Genomic DNA, 13,063 nt, shown 5'->3' with positions numbered 1-13,063 from the left:
TACTTTTTACTTCACTACATTCATTTGACAATTTAAGTTATTGGTTAATTTTAAGTAAAAAAGGTAAATTATTAAATATGTTGCAGTACTACCCAACTAAACTACCCAGTGGTAGCCTTTGTTAAGTATTTAAAAGTAGCTCATTGTTGACAAACTACAACCCCTGAAAGTATAATAATAACATTGTGAAAGGAGAATAAATAGCTTTACCATTGATACTTGTAAAGAAAATATTTCTGTACTTTAACTTAAGTAACAGTTGGAATTAAGGACTTTTACACACCATCTAGTATTATTAGACTTGTTCTTCTTTTTTTCTTTTACTTAATTAAAGATCTGAATACTTATTCCATCCACATGTGATTCTTTGATAAATAGCAGAGGAATCATGAGCTTTGTGTGAGCCATACAGTATGCATGGCAAATGCTTGTCAATAGAAATGATGTATAGAAAGCAAGGTTTGCTTTCACTGTAGACTTAGCTGTAAGCTATGAGGAAAATAGTTTGTTGTCTTTATCTGCAATTTGAAAAATGTAAATAGTCCCTTAGTGCAAATCTTAATAGAGGAATTAAACGGATTAAACCAGTGATGAAATATAGCCTACATGTCAATGAACCCAGTGAAATCCAACAAAGTGAAAATTAATCTGAGACACAAGCAGTTAATAAAGTGAAACAACTTTAGGAAATAAATACAATTTAGTCAAAAAAGCAACTGTGGGCCTTTAATATAAATGTTTAAGTAGATGTTGGTTTGTATGTGTGTTCCAAACCTAGGTCCCTGTTCTGTCATGTTATAGATTTGGCGTGTGTCCGAGTGTCTGTTTTCATGGTTGCCCCGACGATACAGCCCGAGCCTTTACCAAGGGCTGCAGCAGGAGCAGCTGACAGAAATAGAGCCGGACTCTACCCAACCCTCTTTCGGGGCAAGGGGGAGGAGGGGGAGAGGGTACATAGTTTGGGAAAGGGCAATTGAGCAAGATCACCAGAGTTCATTGAAACTCAGAGAGAAAGTGGAGGAGGGTTGTTTACATTGCTACAAGGTTGATGTGAAGGAAAAACAACTGAATGAATGGCAAACAAACATTAAACATGTTCTCTACAAGCCAAAATGAAGCATTTTAACTCAGAAAAAATAAAGACATTGTGACACATTTACACCCTTTTTGTCACAATTTGGATTAAATGTGATGTGTGATGCAATTACATAATTATTTTTTATTATGACTTTATTTACTACTGAAATAAATGACATTATGTTGTCATTTAGAGTTGATCGCATTTCTAAACAGCAGAATAAGTCTTGTCACTCGCATTTTTACACACTCTTTTGCCCTTGCTCGGTGATGGATACCTTGTGCACTGACTTACTGACAGGCTTATGTGTCACTGTCACATGTCCAGTGATAAACATGCCAGTTTCTCCCATTGAGCAACAGATTACAGCAGTGGAAAAGGTTTCTTGACGTAATCCAAGTTATCAATTTGTAATTATTAACAAATAACATGGGGGCCAGAAAAGGAGCCAACTATGATCTCATGGCATGCAGTAGCATGCCATGAGATCATTGTTGACATGAGGTTTACTTCATATTTAAGTGGCCATGTTTTCACCATGATATCGTGCAAATGGAAAATAAATGCTAATTTTGCATGAAGACATTGTTTAAGTTTTGTCCAAAGTGAAAAAAACATATGGGAGACACTACAGTGTGAAATTGTTACTTATAGATATCACCATGAAACCAGACCAGTTGATTACTTACATTCAGAATTTTTTTATTTGAAATACAAGTTTTCTGAAATTTATTAAATATGTGCTAACTCGCCCACATTACAAAAACTGAAATCCGAGCAATGGATGACGTCATGTTCACATTTCTATTTACATTTGTTGACATGTAAAATTGAAAGGTTTTTAGAGGGAGAAAATATTTTTGTGTCACTACATATACAAGCAAATCCTGTCGTAAACTAAAAATATTTGTGTTTTTTGGTTTCAAATGTAATGTATACAGGCTATGCCTATGAATGGTATTTGAAAAAACCCCTCTGTAAAAAATGTAAATATAAATGGACTGGAAACTTTGGTGTGTGTAAGGGCAGCAGAGGTGGACATTCTTAACTCAGAGTATGAGAAACCAATATGAGAACATTTACTGTTAATACATGTATTATTAAATGAAACATTATTCTTTAAGATTTATGCCATGTAGTTGCTTATTTTATGTTGATATAGCTTTGTTCTTCCCATGGGGGAGGGGGAGACGTCCCCTCTACTCAACTAGGGTTCTATGTTTTATTTCCTTGGTGGCTTTTTTGTCTTGCATTCTATCCAAATAATATTATAGTTGTGAAATTTGTGTCCACAATAATCATGTAATGAAAATCTGATAATGAGACAGCCCCAGGTCCATTCATAATACAATACAAAATATATAGCTATAATGAGTTCTCAGCTTGATGAGCCACGCCTGCACCTGGGGCAGTGACCTTTATACCGTATAAAGGTCACTGCCTTCCCCAGAGCTCTTTTTTTGGACACATCTGCTGTTTTGGTTGTGTTAGCTGCACATTTCCACACACCCATACATGACTGATTACTGACCTCCATGTTTGTTTCTCAGTTTCTTGTTATGTTGTACATAAATCTGCAGGGCTGTAACAAAGTGGACCCCAGGCATCAGCTGTTTAACACACAGAGCTGGAATTACCCTAAGCACTAAATTACATTACATGTCACTTGTTAGACTTACATACTCAATACTGTGGGCAATCCCGACAGGAGCAATTTGGGGTGAAGTGTCTCAGGGACACACCAACATGCTGACTGCAGTGGGGTTTGACCCTTGACCCCCTGATCCCAACAGCAAGGCTCTATCCACTGCGCCACACGCCTCCCAAATCGAAGTAGTATCCAAAGGTTCCTCTAAAACAAAGGCTCACTTCAAGGAATAGTTAGGGCTGCCTAAGGGTGGAGGTAACAAACCCAAAACTGATGCTTAAAGAATTGAATCACTGTCCCACTAACACACTTTCTGCCAGAGTGAAATAGTCCATACAGGGTCAAAACATCACTGCAGTCGTTCTATCTAACCGTTTGACCAGAAAACTAAACTAAACTCCACCCTGGTCTTCAGATGCTACTTATAAAAGGTATGTATGTGATGTAGCTGCAAGCATGATAAAGCCCCCAACAATTGGCTGTGCTCCCAAAACTGACAAACCAAATGCACATTGATGCCCATCGCAGGATAGTAGGCCACATGGCATAATAATAACATAGTGTACCGGTTTGTGTCCATGTGGAACAAAAGACTCATACCCTCTTCTCTCTTAGTGCCAACCAAAACACTGGATTATCATTTCCAATATAAAATAACCTCCTATGCCCGAAAGGAAATATGCACATTTTAGAAAGGCAGCCAAGTGATAACGTATAACCCTGACTTTGTGCAAAAGGCTATCTTATCACCTGGTCTGTCTGGGTCCAGAATTTGATTTAGGGCACAGTAACATTTGGAAGACAGCCAGTTTACATTGCGAGATCTTATTTGATGAAATGTGGTTGGTCAAATACTAAGCACATGTTTGACCCTGCTCCGAGATAATTAGTGAAATCATGTCATTCTGAACTTCCCGCCCTAAAGTCGGTAGGTAACGTTGATGGAATGCAAGGTTGTTGCCAGACGAGTGCAAGGCCGTGGGATCTGACCAGCTGAGCAGACTGACCTACATCACTAACCTACATATGACGCATAGAGACCTGCTTATTTGTATTTACCTTGACATCAGCAATAACTTTCCAAGTTTTGGGGTCACAAGAGATAACTGCCTTGTTGAAAACCAGCAGGTGTGTCCCCCGCCCCCCCCCCCCCCCTAGCATTGCAGAGTCAGTGGTTTCAATATGCCTGGCCTTTGGAGCTGCAGCTGACATCAAAGGCCATCTCCTACAGTCAGACGGCCTAATCTACAAATCAGCGTCTGAAAACAAACAGACGCACCGAGCCCTGACCCTGGTCAAGAGGATGAATACATAACAGTCCAGGGGTCTGGATGCTAATGGTGCACTTTGATTCTAATACTGTACAAAGGTATCATGACTATATAAGTTTTACATTTGTTTCCAGGGTGACTGAAACATGTCAATGAACTACATATGAAAAGTGTGCTCTTGGCTCACCTCAGCGCATCTACAGCAACATTTAGAATGTGGATTGTTGCTCTATCAGATTTTCACTACATGATTATTGTTGCCAAAATAATTAAGAATAATGTGTTTGATCCAGAAAATGGCATGAATGTTATCAGTACATTTATTTATTTTGGTTTATTGTGCATTTGGTCTAGTTTGGCAAATTAATGACACTCAACATATGGGTGCAGTACTCAGGGTATTATACAGTAGCAAAAACTCAATAAATATTCAAGGAATCATAGGTAGGTGGAGTATGTAAACATAACTACTAAATCACAAAATATAATAATTTGACATCTAGGCATCAGTAGGAACTGATGAACAAAAGAAAATCACATGGTCAGTATAATCATATTAGTATTCTTTAAATATCAATATTTATTTCAGTTATAGTTGATACTGGCATATTGCATCATCCCGTATAAGAATCATTTGTGGTTAATTAGTCATTTCAGACTGTGGCATCTCAAGCAACAAAGATTATGCTTATGTTTGACTTAAATGCTAATAACTTAGCCTGAAGCTTAACTACTTAACCAATCCATGACAGAGGGGCCAAGTCTGTCTGTGAGGGGAGTTGACTCCAGTGCACAAAAACACACCATTCTATATGTGAGGCCTTATGCAACTGGTTAACTCTCAACAGGTTTCTGGGGCCACACGGTTTTCCATTACACAAGACGTTATAGACAAGCTCTTATTGAAATATAGGCAGACCTTAACAGACCACAGATTGAATCAGTGTGCTGTTATAAAATAAAAGCATTGAACTTCAAGGGCCAGTTCGGGAAAAAAACATTTCAATTAAGTAAAAAATGTGTGGAAAAAATAATAATAAAAATATTTTATTCAGTTTACATAATAGATTTACAGGACAATATAAGTTTAATAAAAACAACCCACACAAGCAGTTTGACAGGTCTGAATAGCCTTTATTTGAAATTATTCACATTTCAGCTTTTCCTCTGTACAATACAGAGTAGAGCTGATTTTCAGTAGGCCCTGACCCCCGATATTAGGAGACACTTGCTTGCCCATCACAAAGAAAGTAAGCCATCCGTTTGGGAGTAATACAACAAAACAACTGATGCCTGCAGTGAAAAACTCTACATCTCTTAATGTAGTCATCTCATATTCCCCCAACTTAAAAAATAGGCTACAATGTTATTTACAAAAGATTTTAAAAAAGTGAAATCAAAATGGATTGTATTCAATCCTGCTGCAGCTCTGAGGTGAGTGAGCAACCAATCATCCCGTTAAATAGCATTTCTTTGCTTTTTTTAGGGTTCAAAACACCCTATAGTTGAACTTTTCATTTTGGTTCCTCACAAAAGCATTTAAAAAAAGGTGAAAAAAAGCTTTATATGTAATGCATGACAGTCATTTAATGACCTTGGAGGTGTTTTAACTAATAACTCTCCACAGGAGGTAATAATGGAGCTCAGATGTCCATCTCAAACTGGTTGTCATCTGTGGAGGAGAAGGAAGAGGAGAAACGGTTAAGGAGGTATTTGACAATCAGCTGACAGTTAACATGTGTTCACAGCCAAAGCACAGCCACGCCTTAGCGGACCGGAGAGAAGACGACAAAGTACAGACCTTATCGATGCTTTCATAACTGGTGAGATAAACAAAACAAAAACCGTGGACTGAATGGGTGCAGCTGGAAATCCAGACTACGTGTCCTGTTTGTTTACCAACCAAGAGAGGGAACACAAGAGGCAAGGGTCAAATCTAATCCCTGTGGTCTCTGGTTGACACGGGGAATGGAGGGTGACAGTTTGATGTATTCTCCTCAAATATAACTATCCGTCTCAACTTGCTCATCGCCCGAACCTTTGGTAAACACTGCCGAAAAGGGGTGTCCTCTCACAGAATCAGGAAAAAAACACATTTACTAAATATACAGTAATATCGTCCCGCCTCACCAACAAATTAACAACTGACAGTAGGACTCAAGAACGTTTCTCTACATTTTAAAGGCGAGACACGGCAGGCAAAAACATCGTTTTTCATGCACGGGTCAATTTGGAGATTTTGTGCTATTTTGATTCCATAACATGTTTTCTTTCAGGCTTTTGGAAGGAAAACGTACAAAATACACATTTAAGTAGGGATGGGTATCGTTAAGGTTTTAACGATACTACTACTTTTATCGATACTGCTTATCGGTCCGGTCTTTTAACGTTACTCTTATCGATTCTTCTGGAGAAAAAAAAAGGTAAACTAAACAAATTGTGAACAAAACTAACATTGCTTTTTATTTAAATTAAATACATAATGTTTCACATCAAAAGAAACAACAATGTTTTAACAAATCGTATTACATAATCTGATGACAGAATTGTAAACAGAATAGCTGAAACTTTTGCAAAATAAATAACTCAGTTACCTCTAATCATTAACCCATGTTTGTATAATGTAGTTAACCCCGTGTGTTGCTGCTAGCATACATAACACCTGACGTGGAACCGTTACTCGTGGATGGGGCTACAGAGCTACTAGAAAGACAGTCGAAAACGGTGCCTTTCTCCGTCTGAATGTGGTGCACTTTTGCTAAATGTTTAGACAAATTGCTCGTGTTACTGCCCTGATATGCTAAACTCTTATTGCACTTTTGGTAACGAGCATTGTCCACATCGAGACAGGTAAAGTTTAACCACACCTCGGAGCGCGTTCTCTCCGCCATCTCCTCCGTGTGTGTGTGTTGCATGCATAGCAGCCGCGTGTGTGTAAACTGCCCCGCCCCCTCAAAAGCAGGCGGGGGAGAGAGAGATCGAAAATACTAAAAAATAATCATTTATGCATTTTGCTTGCGGGGCCCTTTTAATACCGGGGCTCGGTACCCATCTCTACATTTAAGTGTTTATTTTACTATAGTTTGTCTATTTGCATCTGTAGATTTCTCCTAAATTCACCAAAAGTTAGCATTCTAACGTAACAAAGTACCGCGACCGCTGTTTGCACTAGGGCTGCTCGATTATGGCAAAAATCATAATCTTGATTACTTGGGTCAATAATTGATATCACGATTATTAAAAACGATTATCCATTTACTTTGAAAACATCAATTTATTGGAGAAATGTGAACAATATGTTTTTAACAGTTGATTGCCCTGAACTTTAAGTATAATTCAACTGAACAAAAAAAAAAAAAAAAAAAATTATAATAATCGTTTTATTTCGATTACGTTGTTTTCGTAATCGTTGCAAGACATAATCGTAATTGCGATTAAAATATGATTAATTGAGCAGCCCTAGTTTGCACCATGTCATCAGAGGTATCGTTGGAAAGCTCCGTCTCTCCTGCACAATCTCATCGGATCCAAATATGGTCATTTCCTTTTTATCAGCAACCAATCGTGAAAGTACAAAGGGGTCTTAACACAATCTGACAACGTGATTCATTCAGATGCGTCACGTGGTGTGCTAAAACCAAGCGGCAAACTCTGGGGAACAGCCGGGACGCCAATACGGAAGTGCAACACACTGCAGTTCATACATGGGCCGCTAGGGACTGACTGCAGAAAGGAGCAATTTCCATAGACCCCCATGTTAAAATGCCCAACTTTACAGCAGAAAAAAACATGTTTCTACCCATGGATGCAATAAATATTATTATCGATATAGTTAGATTCCACCTTCATGATTATGAATCTGTGAGTGAATTGTTTTCTAACACGACCCTTTTATTTATATCAGGTCTTAACGTTATTGCATAAATTAGGGCGTGGTCACTTTGATGGACATTTACATGTCTCACTGTCAGCTAACAGCAACTTGTCCACTCTGCTAGGCTACAACCATAGAGGCTACAACGTTAGTCAGTCATAGTACTGTACTTGACCCTTTAGCTTTAGCCGTGTTCGTGGTGATTGTGCCTTTTAGGGAATATTGTTACAAATACCAGACAATTAAAATGTCGTGCTGTGCACTTGAATATACTAACAGAACTTCCGAGAAGTCTAAAATGATAATATTATACATGTTAATCCCGTTCGCATGTGTTTGTGTGCTTGGTAGCTTAGCTTGTTACTTATTAGTCAGCTAAGGACGTAACCCTTTATACTATATACATTTTAGTTTATGATTCAGCCTTGGGTAAGACTTTTATAGTCTATGGCTATGACGCCCATAATGCTAAACGGGAACAAATGTTAATAGGGGACCCAATTATCCCAGTGGTGGCCGCCGGAGCTAACGGAGTCGCAGGGGGCTAGCTCCAGCCGGCATCCCGGAGCTAGCACACTGCGGCTCCGTTAGGTCCGGGCGAGGGAGTCCGTTGTTATAACTGGAGATCAAGGAATGCAGCGAAACGCAGACTTGGTTCGCCTGCTGTAGTATTAGCTAAATAAATTATGTTGAACAAGGCTTATTAAGCAGAACATCGCCACAATTGTTCTGCTATGTATCGGTACTTATTTTCTTAACGTGTGAATGACAAGCATTAAGAATAACAAAATATAGCTAGTTCTCTTGCAGATTGTCTCATTTGATTATGAATGTAACGTTTATATATGGGAACTACACTGTTAGCAATAACTTGGTATGCATGTATTTCATGTTAGCTTAGCTTCTTAGCCTGAGCTAGCTCTGTTTACTTCCAGTTCGGAGGCAGCAGGTCCCGCCTCGGCTCCGCCTCTTTGCCCTTATTTGGAGCAGGCGGGATTAGACTCTGACGTTGCTGTCGAGCCGTTAGTGGCCGACTCCGCCTACTAAGGGCTTCTCGGCAACTCTGCAGAATCCTATGGGTGACGTCACCCACCTAACTGCAGTACATGTTTGATGCTCATGACGACGTAACATTCAGTTGGTATCTAAAAGAAAAAACTTGAAAACAGGGCTGCACAGTTCATTGAAATTCTATCTTAATTGCACTATGGATCTATATTCAAATCATAGGAAGCACAATGTTTGTTAAATGCTAAATACATGTTTATATATTATTATGAATTAAGTACTATGGAGCTGCAGAGATATCCCAGCCTACAGACTAGGGCTGTGCAATTAAATCGTATTTTCATCTCAATTTTGGCTTGCAACGATTACGAAAACAGCGTAATCGAAATAAGACGATTATTTTGCTGCATTCCCTTTCGCAATTATGCTCTCAAATTTGCCTTGCGTTATACATCCTGCCAGCGCGTGCGCTTTCACCCCTCCCTAAAAGCCCTCTCAGCCAGGTCGTGTTGTGACTTGCAGGTCTGTTTAATAAATCCATATGAACACGTTACAAGGGAAGCTTTAGTTGCCGTTTCTTTATTCTCCGGTCCCTAGCGTACAGTCAACTTTTACTAACTCGTCAAGCCGGAGCCTCTAAGCTACTTCCTGTTTCCGGATAAGGGGTTACCAAAATAAGAGTACTGCGTGTAGTAGTATAATTCAACATTACAGGTTGTGAGTGACATTAGTTACCATATTTATATATGTTTAGTAGGATGTGGAAGTGCGCTTCATTGGTATTTTGATATTATTTATTTAAATGTAGATATAATGTATATTTTTTGTTTTTTGTATTGGTTTTTCAGTTGAATTATACTTAAAGTTCAGGGTAATCAACTGTTAAAAACATACTGTTCAAATTATTATTATTTTTATTTTTTAAAGTTCAATAAATTGATGTTTTCAAGTCAATGAATAATCGTATTTAATAATTGTGATATCAATATTGACCAAAAATAATCGTGATTATGATTTTTGCCATAACCGAGCAGCCCTAGTACAGACCGAACCAAACGTATGTCTGGTAACGAGCCTCTTGATCATTTTTAGATATTTTTCAATAATGATGCACAAATGAACTATCGCTTTTAAAATCGTAATAACCGCAATTATTTATTTTTGCCCCAATTCCTGCAGCCCAACACATCTGTAAAATCATTCTATGCACCGGGAAATTGATATGTTACATTAATTATTTTGATTTCATAAAACCACAAATGAATTAAAGATATATGGACAAGGACTGAACTGTGTGTTTGTTTACTGGTTAAGTCCACTCGTAAAAAGCAAGCGATAAATAGTTTACCTGCAATGTCTTTCTCTTCCTCTTCCTCCTCCTCTTTGAGATCCTGCAGTTTCCCCATGGGGTGTGAAGCAGGTACTGTTACCCCGGGAATCTGGGGCAGACAGCATGGGGGGGTCCGGGCGATAGGAGAGTTTCGACAATCCATTAAGAACTTCCTGTCGTAGATGATGCGCGTACCTGTGTTTATGAGAGAGTAAAAGAAAGAAAATATTGTATTTGTCCTGGGGTAAACCAATATAAAACATACCAACTGCTGGAGTATCGAATTTATGATTATTTTTACAAAGTGCATCATGGCATGGTGCACATCTGGGGAGTGTTGTATCAGTATCTTCTACAGGAGGGGGTTTCAGTAGGATTCTGTTTGCGGTGCAGAGGGGAGGGCTGCTATGAGTTCTAGGAAATCAGAGTACAAAACCTTCTCTCTTTCAAGGGAGAGGCCTTGAGATTAAAACCACATGTTTGTCCTTTAACTGGGGAAACTCGATTGGCAGATGCTACATGTTTAGGTCTGCATCCAGGATCTGCTTTTCAAGTTTTTCCTCACAGCTGTGCCACGTATTAATCACCACACAAACACTGCTGCAACTCTTATGTGGTGAACTCCCAAACGGAAAAAAACAGCGTCATAAATGATGTGTTGTGATAACTTTGACCAGGATGTGAGTTGGATCAAGGAGGGGACTGCTGCTTCTTTATTAGAGTTTGAACTAGCTCAACCTCGACACGAGGAAAAACACGTTATGTAATAGCTGTGGTGAGCAGCTCTTCCAGGACAAAGGGAAGCGGAGGGAGAACTGGGGCGAGGAAAGAGGGCTGGAATGCAAGCTATAGGCTAGCAATGCATTTAAAGCTTTAGAGTGGGTTATGTAAAAGAGGGGCCGGGCTAGCGACACATGGCAGGACCCCACTATAGGGACATGTGTTGCACATAAAGAGGAACAAGTCAAAACTGAGTTGCAAGTTGTTGTGAAATGTTTACCATAGCGATCAATGTTGGGCACACATTAAAACTGTGTTTATTTACACTTGTCTTAGTCCCCATGCATTAGACATTTCCTTTGCCCCCCCTTCCACCGCCTCCTCTTAAACTTGTACAGAATGTTCTCTGCAGTTCCTGAAATGCAAAGCAGACAGCAGAGGGGATAGGAGGGCCTCCACCTCCTCCACCATGGCAGGGGCCAATCACTGAACACAAACACACCCTCTTTAAATCACAAGTCATGGTTAGACAGCTATGTTGTCTTCAGACTTACGTGTGTGTTTCCGATCCAGCAACAAGTGACTGTTCAGCCCTCAATGCGTGTTTGTTTGTGTCATGTCAAGGTTTAAGCTGCCATTAGAAAAAAATACTTGACATATCTGTTATTGTGTAGTATATTACATTGTATTTACTTGCTTGTAAAGCGCTTTGAGCAGCAGGAAAATCGCTATATAAATGTAACGTATTATTATTATTGTAGTTTAAAACTTTATTATAAAAAAAAAAATGTGTGCTCAATACTAAGTGTATGTGCATGTAATCTATGAAAAAGTACTTTTTGTTTCCATCAAAAAGCATTGCAAAAAGTCCTAAAATGACAGCTTGTTGACAACATGAGAGCTGCAGCCAACTGTCACCGTGCAGAATGTGAGCTACGCGACATTTGTATACAACTTATATCTTGTCATTGGTAAATTATAGTTAGACAACCACTTTGACACGCTTTTCAATCACTCTTGTACTGTTTGCAGCTTCTTGTCGTTGGGTTGTGTCCATTTGCACGAATTCACACGCTTTCCTTTAGCTAACTTTTTCTGGAAAGTTCCGTGATGAAAACTCATTTCCGAAAACAAAAGTAGCCTGGGTGAACCCTCGAGAGAAAGCCTTGCACCCCGCGAGTCTTACCTCCAGGCGTGGTGGAAAATAGGGTGCCCCCGGGTGTCTGGCTGTAAATGTCGGGTAGCTGGGACCAGTCCTTCAGGGTGAGCACCCTGGTGGGGATGGGGCAGCTTTTAACTTCATTTGAGCCGGTCGACATGATAGCTTCTGCGTGGCTGCTGCAGGCGGAGTGGGACAAGTTACAACTGTTTGTCAACGTTCTCAAACTCGCTATATAACGCTCGCGCACAGCCTTGAACGCTGACTTCAAAGTTGTAATTGTTTTTACAACTTGCAGAAATTAAAGTAAACGTTGTGCTTTAACTTGTAAACAAAGAATTCAAAAAAGTTCAGAGTATGGGGCCCGGTGATGTCCGTCGCTACAAGCAGCTACCAAACGCTACCATGTGCAGTATTTGTAGCACACACAGCTGAAGCAGCCACTCGTGATGTTTTGTGCAACAGCCATGAGACACGTGGTGGTGCAACGGCTTTTGGTGCGAGCGTTTTTATAAAGAGACAGTCCGTGAGGGCGGTGGTAACATTGAAGTGAACATTTTTTAACACTGTTAAGAATGTAAACACTGTCACTCATTCGCCGCATACACTTCAAAATACTTATGTTCAGCCCTTTAATTTGGGTGCATATTATATTGTGAACATTGAAATTGCAATCATTTTCACAGCGGGTTCATTGTTATATCCATGGTTCAACTATGAAGGGCGTCTCTGGTTCACAAAACAAGCGCACCTCCACCTCACCTGTCTACTCGACAACACTGCCTCCTACAGGTCTACTGCAAACGTTTAAAATGTTTTTTTGTTAAAAAATATGTTTGACACAAAATGAAGACAACACAATTACGCAACACACAACTTGTAATAACTCCACATAAGGTACATAAGGCTCATAGTATATAGGAAATTAGGGAGACAGTTTGTTATTTTTAAATTCCCGCTTCTTTTAGTTGTTAA

The 13,063-nt window shown here is 39.4% G+C and overlaps 1 protein-coding gene across 1 annotated transcript; it reads right to left on the bottom strand.

The window, feature by feature from the left end:
- Positions 1-5,110: 5,110 nt before the first annotated feature.
- eif4ebp3l (eukaryotic translation initiation factor 4E binding protein 3, like) lies at positions 5,111-12,529 on the bottom strand. The gene is made up of 3 exons (XM_079670042.1): positions 12,116-12,529; positions 10,228-10,404; positions 5,111-5,669 (listed from the first exon to the last, which is right to left on the bottom strand). Exons 1-3 carry the CDS (start codon positions 12,246-12,248, stop codon positions 5,641-5,643), a joined length of 339 nt encoding a protein of 112 aa, XP_079526168.1. The 5' UTR covers positions 12,249-12,529; the 3' UTR covers positions 5,111-5,640.
- Positions 12,530-13,063: the final 534 nt, after the last annotated feature.

The sequence above is a fragment of the Notothenia rossii genome (assembly GCF_949606895.1).
Source record: "Notothenia rossii genome assembly, chromosome: 3".
Lineage (NCBI taxonomy): Eukaryota > Metazoa > Chordata > Actinopteri > Perciformes > Nototheniidae > Notothenia > Notothenia rossii.
The sequence above is the reverse complement of the archived record's forward strand: the minus strand, read 5'-3'. Positions and strand labels throughout refer to the sequence as shown.